Source organism: Thunnus albacares, chromosome 22 (assembly GCF_914725855.1).
Source record: "Thunnus albacares chromosome 22, fThuAlb1.1, whole genome shotgun sequence".
In the NCBI taxonomy this organism is placed as follows: domain Eukaryota; kingdom Metazoa; phylum Chordata; class Actinopteri; order Scombriformes; family Scombridae; genus Thunnus; species Thunnus albacares.
Window position 1 is genome coordinate 12,042,019 of NC_058127.1, and position 18,102 is coordinate 12,060,120.

General features: G+C 35.7%; 3 protein-coding genes across 3 annotated transcripts; all 3 read left to right on the forward strand.

Annotated features, from left to right (window-relative positions):
• The first annotated feature begins 557 nt into the window (after positions 1-557).
• Positions 558-17,103, forward strand: LOC122973503 (ubiquitin carboxyl-terminal hydrolase 17-like protein C). Its single transcript, XM_044341076.1, has 13 exons — positions 558-570; positions 11,030-11,036; positions 12,571-12,700; positions 12,797-12,893; positions 13,073-13,188; positions 13,344-13,414; positions 14,369-14,491; positions 14,576-14,671; positions 14,767-14,895; positions 14,980-15,108; positions 15,230-15,270; positions 15,609-15,643; positions 15,871-17,103. The coding sequence occupies exons 3-13, from the start codon at positions 12,643-12,645 to the stop codon at positions 16,893-16,895; spliced, it is 1,920 nt and encodes a 639-aa protein (XP_044197011.1). The 5' UTR covers positions 558-570; positions 11,030-11,036; positions 12,571-12,642; the 3' UTR covers positions 16,896-17,103.
• On the forward strand, positions 2,677-5,778 carry LOC122974489 (probable inactive protein kinase DDB_G0270444). Its single transcript, XM_044342524.1, has 7 exons — positions 2,677-2,721; positions 3,085-3,213; positions 3,337-3,359; positions 3,489-3,520; positions 3,621-4,487; positions 4,707-5,144; positions 5,768-5,778. Exons 1-7 carry the CDS (start codon positions 2,677-2,679, stop codon positions 5,776-5,778), a joined length of 1,545 nt encoding a protein of 514 aa, XP_044198459.1.
• On the forward strand, positions 5,951-7,293 carry LOC122973515 (gelsolin-related protein of 125 kDa-like; the record flags this gene model as incomplete). The annotated part of the gene is made up of 1 exon (XM_044341093.1): positions 5,951-7,293. A coding segment is annotated over one exon (1,038 nt), but the record flags the coding sequence as incomplete, so codon positions are not given.
• Positions 17,104-18,102: the final 999 nt, after the last annotated feature.

Consider the following 18,102-nt stretch of genomic DNA (forward strand, 5'->3'; position numbering starts at 1 on the left):
CATAAAACCTCATATTATATACTTTTCATAACTCCTCCTATTGTGGAGATTAGTTTCTAGTCTCCACCTCATTTTTAATTAAATTCAACCATCTGGTCATTATTTCTGAGTTCATAAGTGACCTTGACGCTTTGGTGATAATACAAGTGTGACTTATTTTAGAAATTTCTGCCTCAGCATCTTCCACCCTCTTCTCACACTAAAAATGGACCTGGTGGCCTTTAATAATTTCACACAGAAAACCATATTGCTATATCACAGATTAGCCTTCTTGCTAACTTGCTAACTCTTATTGGCATTATGTTATCTTTGCACTCTCATTGGCACATTCGTTTGATCATGAATAGGCAGTTTTCCACCACATCAGGCTACATTACTTGAATGGATATAAATAAATCATGGTTCAATTCAGCCTGTTCTAAATGAATGAAAACGGTGTAATGACACAGAGGTTTGTTTCTTAGATACCCAACCACAGAGATGTCATCACGGCCTGAAAAATCAAGGAGCCACATGTTACCTCAACAGTGTCCTACAAGTTCTCTTCATGACAACAGAGATCCATGAAAGGTTTGAAATAGTTGTTTTCCTTTGTAGTAAATAAAGTACTAGGAGAATAATTAAAATATAAACAAAATATTATCTAAAATAATACCAGGAGGAACACCCTGGTAGCTGAATGGTTCGATTCCAGCCAGGGACATTTGTTGCATTTGCACCCATCTCTCTTTCCTGTCTGCCTGTAAATTTAATCTATAGATTTGTGTACATTGACATGAATTTTCCCTTTTTTTCGTGACACTCAACATGACTTTCAAACTAATATGAACTATTTCAGTTGGAAGTATGTTTCGTGCTGTGGCACGTTTTTTTCTGACAGTCAGGACTCGGGAGCACAGAAACTCCTATTGTTTTTTTCTCATCTCTTTTTTTTCTTTCTTTTTTTACTATTACTTCTTCGTTACTCAACATTTAACCACAAGATTTTATCTTTTTTTTATTTCTTTATTTCAATTTTATCAGTCCAGTGGGCGGGAAGTATTTTCCTCACTGTCGATTTTAATGATATCTTTAACATTTCTCAACACAATAACGCAAAAGTGTCCTTAATAACTCAACAATACGATAGGTTCATTTTATGGCCATCCGTTTTAATTATTTCTCCTTCGATTCTGAGAAATCAAGTTTTTTTGTCAGTTTTTAATAGCGGAAGCAGCTTCATTAGCCTACCCATGAGCCTCATCAACCGTTGCTTTGGAGACGAAGACAGTCCGCTTTGTGTTATGCTACTTTTATTTACTATCATATCTGCTATTTACTTTTAATTGCCCATGTCCAAATGCCACTATCTCTGTTAAGAAAGGGCATTTTATAGCCTGTGATTGTAAAATGTGAAGTTGCTCATTTAATTTTATATTTCCAAGAATATGTGGCTGAGGATATTTAACATGAAATCATCTTTCTTAAAACAGAGTCTTCCTCGATTAATATTGAGCCATGGCATCCAATAAAGCACTCCAACGTGTGTGTGTGTGTGTGTGTGTGTGTGTGTATTAACCACACTTTCCACACACAGGAGGACTGATAAAAATTGAAGTAAAGAAATAAAAACAAGTATAAAATCTTGTTATTAAATGTTGAGTAACGTAGCGGTTATAGTTCAAAAAAATTAATAACAAATGAGAAAAAACAATACATCTTCTGTGCTCCCGAGTCCCAACTGACAGAAAAAAAGTGCTGCAGGCATAATATCTACTTCCAATTGAAATACATACGTTTGAAAGTCTGCTAAGTGTCACAAAAAAAATGGAAAATTCATGTCCATGTACATAAACCTATAGATTCAATTTCATGACTATTTCACAAACTGCCATAAGACTGGGTTGGTGATTCATATGTCTCAAAGATTCAAACTCTACCAGTGGGCATGTTAATACAGACAGTAAATAGTTTAATACAATTGAAGAAGTACAATTCACTGAGAAACTTCTCTCTCCATAAAGGTTGGATCCAAAATCAGAAACAGATCTGCCGCTGAAAAACATCTTTGAAAAACTGAAAAAAACAACATGTGGAACAAAAACTATCACAGACACATTTGGGATCAAAAATGGTAAGTTAGACAGTGATAATTAAGAATCAAAGAGTAAGGTGCAATCCATAAGAAAGTCATCAGTGGTAAATTGAGTGAAATGCTTTGATTAAATTAATAATGAGATTCAATTTGATGTATCCTTTCAAAGTTCATGAACAGCGTGATGCAGCTGAATGCCTGGAGATGATTTTAAGTAAGATCAGCCAAAAAGCCTCTGAGGTGAGCACTTATAAAATATACATGTAATTTACAGGTGAACAAATCAGAATGTTGTGTGATGACAGTCATTTATTTTTAAGGCTTTTAAAGGAGACCTCACAGTCAGGATAAAATGCTCCAGAGGCCACATAATCAATGAAGAGACAAATCCATTCTGGACTCTTCCACTGTCACTGTCAAAAGATCCTCTGGATACAAACTACAGTGTGGTGAGCAGAATTTAACAATCAGAGTTCTAGTTTTGTATTTTTATGTGATGTGAGCTTTCTAATTGATTTTTAGAATTTACTGTAACATTCATGTTTTTATAGGAAGTGGGATTTGAAAGAATTTTCCAGTCTAAATCATTCAGTGGAGACAACATGGTGTACTGCAAAGAATGTAAAGAGAAAACAGAGGCAACCAAAGTGAGTTTTACCTTAAACACAAACTGCAGGCAGAACAAATTTTAAATGTGAATCAAATGAACACTTTGTATGTTAGTTTACAATACTGTGATCAAAGGATATAGTGTTTAATAATGTTTCTTGTGGTATTTAGGGATGTGAGATGGTGAAATTTCCTCAAATTCTGACTCTACTCTTGAAAAGATTTGACTTTGACTACAAAACCATGTCACATGTCAAATCAGACTGCTGTGTTCATGTATCACGCACATTACAGATAAAGGTAAGGAGAAGTAACTTTTATATGTGATTTATATCTGAATGGTGTTCCTTATATTTGCTTTCAAAACCTTTTGTGATGCCTGACTGTGTTCTTCACTGTAGAACAAGAAGTATGAACTCTATGGAGTAGTGAATCACATGGGCAGTCTAAGAGGTGGCCATTACACTGCCACCATCCGGCCAAATGGGGAAGAAACCTGGTACGGGTTTAATGATGATTATGTCAACAAGGTAAGAGGGATTTTACCTGATCCTTTGTATTAGGATGGCACACATTAATACACATACAGAAAGATGAAACATTAAATGGAAGTTTATTGACATTGTTCTATTTGTTTTTGTTAAACGGTCTAGGTGAACGAACCCAGCAATGAAAAGTACGTTCTATGAAATCCATTTTATTAAAAGTGACATATATTACATCATATATCCAGAAGTGCTTAATAAAAGTTGTAAACTTTTGTTGTTTTATGCCAACAATAAATTCCAAAATTATTGTTCACCAGGACCAAGACTGCATATCTACTCATGTACAGAGGTAGGATCACAAGAATACACCAAGAAATCATTAACAGAAAGCTATGACTGTAATATTAACAGATCATTGCTAAATATATTATTTTTCCTCTACTTCAAAGCCACAAAGTGCAAGATGCCCATTGAGACCAATTCAGAAGATCTGAAAGACAAGGTGAAAGAACAACAGGGTGAAGACATTAGTCCAGAAGAACGGACAGAAGATGAGGTGAAAGAACAACAGGGTGAAGACATTAGTCCAGAATTACAGAAAGAAGATAAGGTGAAAGAACAAAAGGGTGAAGACATTAGTCCAGAACAAAAGACAGAAGATGAGGTGAAAGAACAACAGGGTGAAGACATTAGTCCAGAATTACAGAAAGAAGATAAGGTGAAAGAACAACAGGGTGAAGACATGAGTCCAAAATTACAGAAAGAAGATAAGGTGAAAGAACAAAAGGGTGAAGATATTAGTCCAGAACAACAGACAGAAGATGAGGTGAAAGAACAACAGGGTGAAGACATTGGTCCAAAATTACAGAAAGAAGATAAGGTGAAAGAACAAAATGGTGAAGATATTAGTCCAGAACAACAGACAGAAGATGAGGTGAAAGAACAACAGGGTGAAGACATTAGTCCAGAACAAAAGACAGAAGATGAAGTGACAGAACAACAGGGTGAAGACATTAGTCCAGAACAAAAGACAGAAGATAAGGTGAAAGAACAACAGGGTGAAGACATTAGTCCAGAACAACAGACAGAAGATGAGGTGAAAGAACAACAGAGTGAAGACATTAGTCCAGAACAAAAGACAGAAGATGAAGTGACAGAACAAAAGGGTGAAGACATTAGTCCAGAACAACAGACAGAAGATGAGGTGAAAGAACAACAGAATGAAGACATTAGTGCAGAACAACAGATAGAAGATGAGGTGAAAGAACAACAGGGTGAAGACATTAGTCCAAAATTACAGAAAGAAGATAAGGTGAAAGAACAACAGGGTGAAGACATTAGTCCAAAATTACAGAAAGAAGATAAGGTGAAAGAACAACAGGGTGAAGACATTAGTCCAAAATTACAGAAAGAAGATGAGGTGAAAGAACAACAGGGTGAAGACATTAGTCCAGAACAAAATACAGAAGATGAAGTGAAAGAACAACAGAGTGAAGACATTAGTCCAGAACATCAGACAGAAGATGAGGTGAAAGAACAACAGAGTGAAGACATTAGTCCAGAACAACAGACAGAAGATGAAGTGACAGAACAAAAGGGTGAAGACATTAGTCCAGAACAAAAGACAGAAGATGAAGTGAAAGAACAACAGGGTGAAGACATTAGTCCAGAACAACAGACAGAAGATGAGGTGAAAGAACAACAGAATGAAGACATTAGTGCAGAACAACAGACAGAAGATGAGGTGAAAGAACAACAGAGTGAAGACATTAGTCCAGAACAACAGACAGAAGATGAGGTGAAAGAACAAAAGGGTGAAGACATTAGTCCAGAACAAAAGACAGAAGATGAAGTGACAGAACAAAAGGGTGAAGACATTAGTCCAGAACAAAAGACAGAAGATGAAGTGAAAGAACAACAGGGTGAAGACATTAGTCCAGAACAACAGACAGAAGATGAGGTGAAAGAACAACAGGGTGAAGACATTAGTCCAAAATTACAGAAAGAAGATAAGGTGAAAGAACAACAGGGTGAAGACATTAGTCCAAAATTACAGACAGAAGATGAGGTGAAAGAACAACAGGGTGAAGACATTAGTCCAGAACAAAATACAGAAGATGAAGTGAAAGAACAACAGAGTGAAGACATTAGTCCAAAATTACAGACAGAAGATAAGGTGAAAGAACAACAGGGTGAAGACATTAGTCCAGAACAAAAGACAGAAGATGAGGTGAAAGAACAACAGAGTGAAGACATTAGTCCAGAACAAAAGACAGAAGATGAAGTGACAGAACAAAAGGGTGAAGACATTAGTCCAGAACAAAAGACAGAAGATGAAGTGAAAGAACAACAGGGTGAAGACATTAGTCCAGAACAACAGACAGAAGATGAGGTGAAAGAACAACAGAATGAAGACATTAGTGCAGAACAACAGACAGAAGATGAGGTGAAAGAACAACAGGGTGAAGACATTTGTCCAAAATTACAGAAAGAAGATAAGGTGAAAGAACAACAGGGTGAAGACATTAGTCCAAAATTACAGAAAGAAGATAAGGTGAAAGTACAACAGGGTGAAGACATTTGTCCAAAATTACAGAAAGAAGATAAGGTGAAAGAACAACAGGGTGAAGACATGAGTCCAAAATTACAGAAAGAAGATAAGGTGAAAGAACAAAAGGGTGAAGACATTAGTCCAGAACAACAGACAGAAGATGAAGTGAAAGAACAACAGAGTGAAGACATTAGTCCAAAATTACAGAAAGAAGATAAGGTGAAAGAACAACAGGGTGAAGACATTAGTCCAGAACAAAATACAGAAGATGAAGTGAAAGAACAACAGGGTGAAGACATTAGTGCAGAACAACAGACAGAAGATGAGGTGAAAGAACAACAGGGTGAAGACATTAGTCCAGAATTACAGAAAGAAGATAAGGTGAAAGAACAACAGGGTGAAGACATTAGTCCAGAATTACAGAAAGAAGATACGTTGAAAGAACAACAGGGTGAAGACATTAGTCCAGAACAACAGACGGAAGATGAGGTGAAAGAACAACAGGGTGAAGACATTAGTCCAAAATTACAGAAAGAAGATAAGGTGAAAGACCAAAAGGGTGAAGACATTAGTCCAGAACAAAAGACAGAAGATGAGGTGAAAGAACAACACAGTGAAGACATTAGTCCAGAACAACAGACAGAAGATGAGGTGAAAGAACAACAGGGTGAAGACATTAGTGCAGAACAACAGACAGAAGATGAGGTGAAAGAACAACAGGGTGAAGACATTAGTCCAGAATTACAGAAAGAAGATAAGGTGAAAGAACAACAGGGTGAAGACATTAGTCCAGATTTACAGAAAGAAGATAAATTGAAAGAACAACAGGGTGAAGACATTAGTCCAGAACAAAAGACAGAAGATGAGGTGACAGAACAACAGGGTGAAGACATTAGTCCAGAACAACAGACAGAAGATGAAGTGACAGAACAACAGAGTGAAGACATTAGTCCAGAACAACAGACAGAAGATGAGGTGACAGAACAACAGAGTGAAGACATTAGTCCAGAACAACAGACAGAAGATGAAGTGACAGAACAACAGAGTGAAGACATTAGTCCAGAACAACAGACAGAAGATGAGGTGACAGAACAACAGGGTGAAGACATTAGTCCAGAATTACGGAAAGAAGATAAAGTGAAAGAACAACAGGGTGAAGACATTAGTCCAGAATTACGGAAAGAAGATAAGGTGAAAGAACAACAGGGTGAAGACATTAGTCCAGAATTACAGAAAGAACATAAAGGTGAAAGAACAACAAGATGAAGACATTAGTCCAGAACAAAAGACAGAAGATGAGGTGAAAGAACAACAGAGTGAAGACATTAGTCCAGAATTACGGAAAGAAGATGAGGTGAAAGAACAACAGGGTGAAGACATTAGTCCAGAATTACAGAAAGAACATAAAGGTGAAAGAACAACAAGATGAAGACATTAGTCCAGAACAAAAGACAGAAGATGAGGTGAAAGAACAACAGAGTGAAGACATTAGTCCAGAACAACAGACAGAAGATGAAGTGACAGAACAACAGAGTGAAGACATTAGTCCAGAACAACAGACAGAAGATGAGGTGACAGAACAACAGGGTGAAGACATTAGTCCAGAATTACGGAAAGAAGATAAAGTGAAAGAACAACAGGGTGAAGACATTAGTCCAGAATTACGGAAAGAAGATAAGGTGAAAGAACAACAGGGTGAAGACATTAGTTCAGAACAAAAGACAGAAGATGAGGTGAAAGAACAACAGGGTGAAGACATTAGTCCAGAATTACAGAAAGAACATAAAGGTGAAAGAACAACAAGATGAAGACATTAGTCCAGAACAAAAGACAGAAGATAAGATGAAAGAACAACAAGGTTAAGACATTAGTCCAGAACAACAGACAGAAGATGAGGTGAAAGAACAACAGGGTGAAGACATTAGTCCAGAACAAAAGACAGAAGATAAGGTGAAAGAACAACAGGGTGAAGACATTGATCGAGAACAACAGAAAGAAGATGAGATGAAAAAACAACAACAACAACAACAACAACAAGGCCCAGACACTGAGACAAAAGCAAAGAAGAAAAAACAAAGGTAAAAGATATAAAAAAAGAAGCAGATTAGTTGGAAAAGGGTATTCAGCAGGGTTCCACCAGATGGGCGTTCTCCACAACTCTGCAGGAGTTCAACAAGAATCAAAACCACAATCCCTCTTCTGGATTTTCTCGCTGTTTGTGGTTGTTCATTAAATGTAAAACATGTAATATTTCTAATACCATCTCTCAATGAGTCCAGATTGAGAGAGGAAGGAAGACTCCTTTCAGCACTTTACATGGATTTAGAAATGTCAACCAGTAATCTTACCTGCAACTTGCTGTCAAAGTGATAATGAATAATTATAATGTTAAGACAATAATGTTTCATGTTATTAATCAACTCTGCTTCTAAATGTTTGTCTTCCATTTATTAAACCATTTGAAAACATGTAAATTACCATATTGTGATACATTTAAGATCATATACAGTTGCTTTGATTATTCACTGATGAATTTAAAATGAGCTGATAGTAATTGCCAAATCAATATGTTATTGTATGTAGTCATGAATTAATACAAAAGTGGATTGTATTCACCAAAAAAAAGAACATGGAGATGTTTTCTTGCATAACGAAAAAACATGAATAATGCATTAAAATTATTTTGATATTGACATGAATGCCTATTTTTCTAAGTCTGCATGTTCAACAAAATGATCAGGAATATACAGCAAATCTTTGCTATATGATTCATCGCTGAGATTCACATTTCAAGCAGCAAGTGCACTTTTCTGATCAGCTGTAAATAAATTTTATTTATACAGTACAGCGTATGTATCATAACACATGGACAGGAGGAGTCAGTGATCGAACCACCAAATTGATTGAACCACAATAACTGATTAATGAATAATTGTCTGCCAGCTGAGCCAAAGCCTCCATACATACAATTCATTGGAAAAGTTTGAATCACATTTGTTTGTTTTACAAATTATGTAGTTTTTAAAAAAAATTTTTTTAATCATTTTCATCTTGAAGTCATGACAAGCCACATCATGGCTGTTGGCATGTTTTACCACTTTTTGACATCTTTTCAAGACATAGATACTGACTCACTGGGAACACTTTTATTAATTAATTAACCATTTAAATTACATACATCAAAGTGAATGTTTGTACGGTTTTACCAGGCTAATTTAAAAAATGACTAATCAAAAATTAAATAAAACACTATTGCCACTATTGACCAAGGACAAGTTTAATGAAATATGCATTTTGATCAAATTTAAATGTCTGAATACCTGAGGAAATACTGCATCTAACTTATGAACCTGACAAGACTGTAGATGCACTCTAGTTAGGGATAAATCCACCAACAGTATTATCAATTTATAGGGCTGCATATTAAAAAAAAAAAAGAAAGAAAGAAAGTAAAGTTGATGTTTTGGTATTACAGCAAAGTCATACAGGTATGCAGATTACACATCTACTGTATACCAAAGTGGGCCAGATTGACCAATTTGAAGCTATACAGGACTAAACACTATATACTGGACTAAATATGTGTTTAAATATAACATCTGTTTTGATAAAGTAGGTAGAGCACTATTATTTAAACTAATCATATGCAGCAATTTCAGACACTGAATATATTTTCTTTTTACTTTGAAATGTCCACTATGTGTGATTTGTGCAGAAGTTAGGACAAACAATGAAGTGTTTTTTTCAAATAACACCAAACTTTATTTCATTTAACATTTTATTCTATATTAAATTTACATACAGTTAGTTCTTGTTTCAGAGTTACACATGTCTTCCACTCACCAGTAGATGGCAGAATAAGCCATCTGTGGTACATTACTGCAAGTAACAGAAAAAAAAGGAGTTGCAGGTTGTAGTCTTGTAGTCTGAGCCCAAGATCTGCTTTGGAGGTTTTTCAGTGAAATAAAAAAAAAGAAAAAATAATAATAATAATAATAATAAACTCCACTAATGCTGTCGCAGTCTGACTAGGAGAAACATAACTGAACATACAGCTGTATTATATGGTTTATATGGTCCCTATCTCTTTTCCAATTGGATCAGACTGCTTTCATTTTTCATTTTTCATCTGAAAATTTTGATTTTAAGACATGAGGTACCTGATCCAACTGGCTGCAACACCATTGTGTCAGAGAATCAGGAGTGACAGCGTGGCTGCAGGACATCTCTGCTGTGAGACAGTCATCTTCATCATCTGAACCTGAAGTGCACAAAAGAAGTAAATTAGTGAAATGTCATTTATGCTGTTGTCAGTAACAGAGCAGGAGGAGGAGGAGTGCTTTAGGTGACACTGACTTACAATAAAATGCAGCAGATCATGAAAAGGAACTTTAAAGGGGAGGTGAAAATTTGAACATCTGTACACAGCATAACTAATGAAACTGTCCTCTTTTATTGCACTTTTCTGTCTCTCTGCTCAGTGAGAAAGGAGATGAATCTTACACAGTGGATCCAAGTCATCCTTCCTGTTGACAAACGTCAGGGTCGTATCTAGTGGGTCGTATCTCGTTGAAAGTTGAAAGACTATTTACACTTTTATTAGTGAAAAATGTGATTTAAAGTAAGACTTGATCCTAGTTAACAGACTAAATGTCACCATGATCATCATCTGAGGTATTTAAGACAAATGTCATGGCTGTCCACGTGTTTTATATGAGCGTGACTGACCTGATATATATTTACAGTGAAACACACCTATGGAAAACACTTTGTTAAATCAATACATAATTTAAATTACTTATTTAAGTGAATGTTACAGAACATGTTTATTTTGCACAGCTTTTTGTAGACTATTTAAAAATAAATTCATGAAAATATTAGTGAAGAAACTTTTCGCAGTATTAACCAAAGTAATACACTTGGATTTTAATTTAGGAGAAGAGCTGAAGCCTATAGAGAAAGATGAAACCACCTCAATCCTTAAACCGGTAAATAAAATAAGATTTATAAGGAGAAATTGTGTGTCTTAGTGGTTGTTGTTGTTTTTTTGTTTGTTTGTTTGTTTGTTTTTAAGGATTTTCCTTTATTGTTGTGCTCAACAGGAAGCACGACAGACACACATGAAACTGCACAAACACTGTCTGGAGGATTATTTCACACTAATTCAACACTTGAGAGTAAAGTCTCAGGGTCTGAGTCTAGTTTGAAGTGTTGACCCTCCCTCTGTCTGTCTGTCTGTGTGTCGTGGTATCTTCCTCCTTAAAAGCTGATATCGAAAGTGAAAGAAGATTGTAGCAAAGACGTGAGCTGCATGGTGAGTATTCTCGTGATTTACCCTCCCATTTCACTACATGTACAAAGTCACCATCTGTGTTTACACACCTTAAGAGTTATAGTGTTTGTGTCTGTTACTTTAACGGCTTATTTATCGTGGTTTTACTGTATTCTTGTCCATTTTTAAACTGTCTTTTGGCTCAGTGGATAATGGAGGACTGAGGCTGCATGGGGTTCCATAACACCCAAACACAACAGCTGCGTTCAATGGTTCCCTTTTATGTAGTAAATCTGCTGCTGTAGAGTTTCTTTGGGTTAAGAAGTCTTAAAGTTTCAGCCTGTAGTTTCCTTCCTGAATTATTAATTGATTAGCTTTCTTGTTATTTTTATAGTGTGCTCACAATTATGTTATGGTCACCTGACCAGACTTTCTTAAAGGAGCAGTTCATAATATCAGAAGTTTTATCTCTATTTTACACTGAGCTGCAATGATTAGTCGATTAATCGATTAGTTGATCGTCAGAAAATGAACCAGCAACTATTTTGATAATTAATTTTCTATTTTTTTTTAACGAAAATGCCAAAAAATGCTGTTTTCAGCTTCTGAAATGTAATAAATTTATGCTTTTATTCGTCATACATGAGAGTAAACTAAATATCTTTGGGTTTTTGACCATTGGTTGGACAACATAAGACATTTGAAGATGTCACCTTTGACTGTGGGAAATTGTAACGGTCATTTTTCAATATTTTCTGACATTTTATAGACCAAATGATAAATTGAGAAAATAATCTGCAGATGAACTGATAATGAAAATAACTGTTAGTTGTAGCCCTTTTTTTTACACTCACTAACCATGCAGTAGTCTACAAAGAATTAGATGGGTTTATTTTCCTTAACATCAACTCACTTTATATTTGTGATGCGCCCTCCTTCAAGAAAGAACAGCCAACAGATTTGTAAAGATTACCGTTAAAGTACAGAGACTACAGACTAATTATTTCTCAATTATCTCTACACATATACACATAGCTACATCTAAATACAAACATAGTAATGTTAATATGTATATATCTGCATTAAACATATATTACAGGTAGATAAATGGAGAAAAAATTCCTTTTTTTTCAAAATTCAAGTGGTCCTGTCATAATACTGCCAGTATTATTAAACTTAGAGATGATTACTACATGTGTAAAAGTATAATTTTCAGAGATATCCACCCTCATCTTCATACAGGACACAGACAGCTTCTTCAAGAGTTTAATGCACTAAAAAAATCTTTCCACCATTCTTATTAACTAACAAAGTGGTATCAAAATAATTGTAAAACCTTCTGTATCTACTCATGTTGCTCAACCCAAGTTCCAATTATAAACTGGTTATAAATCCACTACAGTATAAACCAGTTTTAAATTAATGCTACCTGCCTGGTTTATAAGCAGTGAGTGTCAAAGAAGGCCAAACTTCAAAAATACCAAACTGTTGCCTTAAAGGTTGTCCTTCTGCAGGTGTTTTGTATTAACTTGTTTGCCGTCCCTTAACTTCTGCTGTATCACATGTGTTTTAACAGGTTCAATCCACACATCTGAAGACAAATTCAGTGATCTAAAAATGTCAACACTCTCGTTTGAAGGACATCAGTATGAATCATTACCATGTTGAAAAGTTCAGAAAGAAACTAAACCGCATCAGCATCTCAGGTGAGTGACATGAAATGATGAGTTTTATGATAATGTGCATGCCATTTATTCTTTCACTGTTAATTTTTTTTTCCATTTTTGAACTTGTGTCTTTAGATTATTATGGCCTCAACAGTCCAGGTCTTACCTGTTATTTGAACAGCGTGCTTCAGGTGCTTTTCATGACTGAAGACTTCCGGGAGGCGATAAAACGGTTTGTAACCTCAGCGTTGTTCTGAGTGTCTTTTGATTTGTAGCCTGGTCAGATTAAATGAAAATCGAACGAAATTGGTTTATGTTGCTCTTTGTATTAAGACAGATCTTATGAAATCACTTGACTTTGCCTCATTGGCTTTACATCTACTAAAGTGACACCTCTTATATGTGCTACAGATGCCTCATTAAAGATTCAACAACCATTGACCCACACCTGGGAATATTGTTTACTGAATTAGAGAAAAGTGTGGCCAAAACACATCGCATCACAAAAACACTGGGGATTACAGACAGTAAGTTTTGACTTTAGACACCACATTGCTGCTGTAGGTGCTTGTGGATTAAAAACCTGCAGATTCTTGAGCCTGGCACAGTCTCACACACATATTAATGATACCACTCTTTTACATTAAAAGCCCTTTCCTTGTCCAATCAATTCTACTTTCAGTATACAAGCAACGTGATGCTGCTGAGTATTTTGAGAAGATCCTGTGTCTGACCAGTCCAGAGGCATCCAAGGTAGAGACAAATCACAAAACACGCCATTAAAGGATAAAGCTGGTGGTTTTCTAAATTTTTTCTTGTTGTCAACAAATCTCATGTGCAGAACCAAACCAACAATGAACTGATCTAGTATAATGTGTGCATTCATCCTGATATATTTTATTCCTCTGTGCCGTGGATCTGTTATTGTCCAAAAACTATTAAAAAGAAAACCGTTGCACTGGTTCACATGTTCCTTTACCCCGAAGATTATGATCACAGTAGTTTGTTTAGAAACGACTCCAAAGACTAATAACATCCATCACATGATGAAAGTTTATTTAATAAAGGCTTGTAAATGGAACTTAAGTATAGTATTTTCTTTTTTATATATGTTTCCAAAGTGCCCATTTTTATGTTTAAAAATCTTTGCTGATTTGGGAACATTTGGGTATTGTTTTGCACAGCCTATGGTTGTAATTCTTGTTGGCAGGTAAGATTTGTCCATCTTATACATGAATGCACGCCTGAATCCTCGCTAAATGCATGCTGCGAGCTGCAATGACGTAAATTACCAAGATACCAAATGCGACAATTGGTCCAAATCACAAGGTATCTGTTGATTTGGCCATTTCATGCAGAAAAGTTGTGGCAATTTTACAAAATTGGAAGCTCTCGCAAATATTGCAGAGATTTCTTGAATTGTGTTAATTTTTACGTTTACAATGTCGCAATTTCCTGGAGGGACTGCACGATGTTGCCTCCCCATAGCTCTGAAGGTACAGGAACCAGTTGTTTTAGCGATTTATTGATAAATAAACGGTTATTTGAAAAGTTTTGAGCATACAGATCAACTGATTAAAGATGTGAGTTACGCTACAGGAGTGGTTTGAGCATTCAAGCCTATATTTGATACTAAGTAAAAATATTTGCAGTCCTTTAATCCTTTAACTACCAGGCTACACAGCACTTACTTACCTTTATGTCCAGATATTCAAGGGAGAGCTGAATCACAAGATCATATGCCTCAAGTGCAAGGAGAGGAGCAATTCCAGGAACTTTTTTTGGACTTTGCCACTTGCGGTGGAAGATTCATTTCACACCTTCAGCGTGGTAACATACTTTTAACTATTGTAATTTTTCATTAAGGGAGAAAATAAGAACAGTGAAGTATTAATCTTTATATTATGTTTACAGGAGAAAGGGTTGAAGGCATTCTTCAAGAAAGAGAAAGTTTGCAGGGACAACAAGAGGCACTGCAACCGGTGCAATAAAAAGCAAGATGCAGACTTTGTGAGTGATAAATTTGATCTCTTGAACTCTTTAGTACGATGGTTGATTCTACGGCTGCCTCTTATTCATGCAGTTGTTTTCTTTATTTGGTGCAGGAATGTGAAATAACACGAAATCCAAAGATTCTGACCCTGCTGCTGAAGAGATTCAGCTTTGACGACAAGCGCAGGTGTTATTTCAAGCTTCACTGTGAAGTTGACGTGCCCCAAACTTTACACATGGAGGTATGCTTTTATTTGCTCAGCAGCAAATTATTTTAACTTAACATTTCTTCAATATTGTGACTTTGTTTTATTTTCTCTCTTCAGAGTTGCACGTATAACCTCTACGCTTTAGTGAACCACTTTGGTAATTTAATGGGAGGTCATTATACTGCACAAATCAAATCTTTTGAAACTGGCGCATGGTATCAGTTTGATGACCACACTGTTAAAAGTGTAAGGAGGTTAATTTTTTCTATCTCTTATTGTATAAGCAGTCGGATTTCACACAGTTAAACATACATCATAAAGTTTACTAACATATCAGTTACTGTCATATTATTTCTCATTTCTACAGGTCGAACGACCACTCTTTGGAGCTGGAAAGAACTCTTTGAGGTAAATGTTGCCTTCATTATAACCAGAGATGAGCATCATTTCAGAGATGCAGCTGGAGTCTATGTGCGTTGCTCAACAACACTTTGATATTACTTTTGCTGCTTTTTTTGTGAATAATGTTTTAAACAACACCTCTTGTTTCTAACTCCACTGTGACTGGACTAACCAATCAGAAGCAAGGAGGAGTTAAACTAGAAAACCAAAGAGGCAGATGAAACAAATTATTGTGACAGCTCTAGAGTGGCTGATAAAATATTTAATATTTATTTGTTGCAATCTAAAACCTTACTATAATGTAACATTCAATCATGTTTTTGTTGTTTTTTAATTTTTCCCAGGTCTTACACAGCTTACCTCCTCATGTACAAGAAGGGTAAGTTCACGAATGTATAACATGCACTTCTTGGTTTAATGATTTTTGTTTAATTTCTAAATAAATTCAAGTATTTCGTTTGCTTTTTAAATTAACCTGAGACCTTTATGACTATTTAGATCCAATCAGAAGGACCTTTGTCAGCCAATTAAAGCCAGGGATTACTTCACTATTGCTTCCTTGAAATGTAATTTATTACAAGGCTAGGTCTGTCTTTCTCTTCAAAGTGAACAGAGATCCCGAAAAAACTGGTGAAGGCGACCAGGAAGCTCGCTTTGCACATTCAGATGTCGAATCTGAAGGAAGACATGACGAGGCAGAGAGAGGAGAGGCTCCTGTTCCTCGTCATCAGCTGAAAGACGATAGTTGTAACGGAGGAAAAAGCCTTCAGCACTTGAATGGTGATATATTAAAGAAGAGTGATGATGACACAGTTTGGAAGAAACTGACAAACATTTCTGGAGAAGTGGAAAAACAGACAAATCAGAGAGCGGCATGCGTGAGGTCACGCAAAGAGATGTTGCCTCAAACAGTAGAAGATGGAAACAGTTACAGAACAAGTTTGCAAAAATCTAATTTTGCAAAGCCAGAAAAAGATGAAGGACAAAAAAGTCATGGGCCAAACATAGAGCAGCATGCAGCTACAAACTCAGAGCAGCACATCTATCATCTAAACACTAGAGGGACTCCTACAGCACATTTTAGAAAACACTCAGACAACAGCATGTTGGAACAAAACCACAACTCTCAAAAGAAAAGACTAAAAGCAGATGAGATTGTCTGGGAAACACAGAGCAGTATTGTTACAAAGACTGGAACAAAAAAAACAAGTGTAACTGATAGTAGACCAACAACAAATACAGTCAAGCTATCAGAAACTATAGGTGTGAAAAATAAAAGTGAGACAGTAGCAGATGTAAACAAAGAAGGAAAAAGTATTAAACAGAAAATAGAGGCTGGTGTTAGGTCAAATATGGGAGATTGTGATGTTTCCTCCAATGGCTGCTCCTCTTCATGTCTGTACTCACTGAGTCCGTTGGCTCTGAAGGAACCCACTGAGTGTAATTCACCCAATCTATGCAGAAAATCAAGCAATTTAAAGAGGAATAAGGAGAGAGTGCAGCATGTTATTCCAAACTGCAAACTGCAGGCTATGCAAACTGTGACAAAAGGAGAAAACGCTGTAAGTCTGAGAGAGAGAAGAAATGCTAAAAAGAGTGACGGCAAAGTCAAAAAAGATCCATGGAAGTGATGAAAGAGAACTTAATTTTGTGTATTCTTGTTTAAGGATTCATATTAATAAAATAGTTTGATCACAATTTACCAAGTTTCATGCAGACCTAATTATTCTGGTATCAGCTGACTGTGATCAGGGATGTTTATGTTTTGATTAAATGTCTTGCAGATGGATAAATGTTAAATGTCACAGTTTTATATATAACCATGTGCAACATACAGAGTTAAGTTATTCAGTCACATACTTGCACACACTTTTTGCTATCATAAAAAAGACATTGTGCATTTATGTTAGAAAAACTTCATGATTTAATGCAGTTATTCTCTTTTAATGGATGGAGAAAAATGACTTTTTTGCAGTGATTACAGGTCATTTTCTACTCTTGTGCCACTGTTCCATGAGTAATACTTCCTACTTATACTTAACAGGAAATGTCTGCAGGTTGGCTGTAAGCACGCATCATGAATACAGTATGTGAATTCATGTGGTCTTAGTTTCTGTGCAGGTATGAAGGTTTGTCTGAGGGCTGCAGGATCAGTGCAGGGATGAAGTTTGAGCTTTTCTAAGTACTCACAAACTTCAGACACACAAATCAGAACAAGCAAAGACAAGCAAAGTATACAGGAAATTTGTTATGAAGACTCAAAAGTGGCTTTCACAAAAACATCTGATGACATCTTTCACTTAAATAAAAGCAACAATACCACAGCATAAAAATACTCCATTACAAGTAAAATCCCTGCATTAAAAATATTACGTACATTTATAAATGCATTAGTTGAAAAATATACTTAAAATAGGCTTAAAAAGTAAAAGTATTCATTATGCAAAATGTCCCCACTCAGTGTTATATGTATTATACATATTGTATACAGATATGAAATTTGTCATGTTTTGTTGTCTTAAAACATTGAACCAAAAAGGATTTAAAGTGGATTTATTTTGTGATACTGATCACAGAAAAAAGACCCTTTTAATGTCAAGGTGTAAACAGTCTTTACAGTGATCTAAATTAATTACAAGTGGGAAAATAAAAATCTGTTTTACATGTGAAAAATGTTTATCTAAAAAGTAATTAATATAGCTGTGAAATAAATGTAGTGGCATAAAAATATTTCCCTCTGTAATGTAGTGGAGTGGAAGTATAAAGTAGCATCAAATGGAAATACTCAAGTAAAGTAAAAGTACCTTTAAACCAGGGAGGTGCAGAGGATGTCAGAGG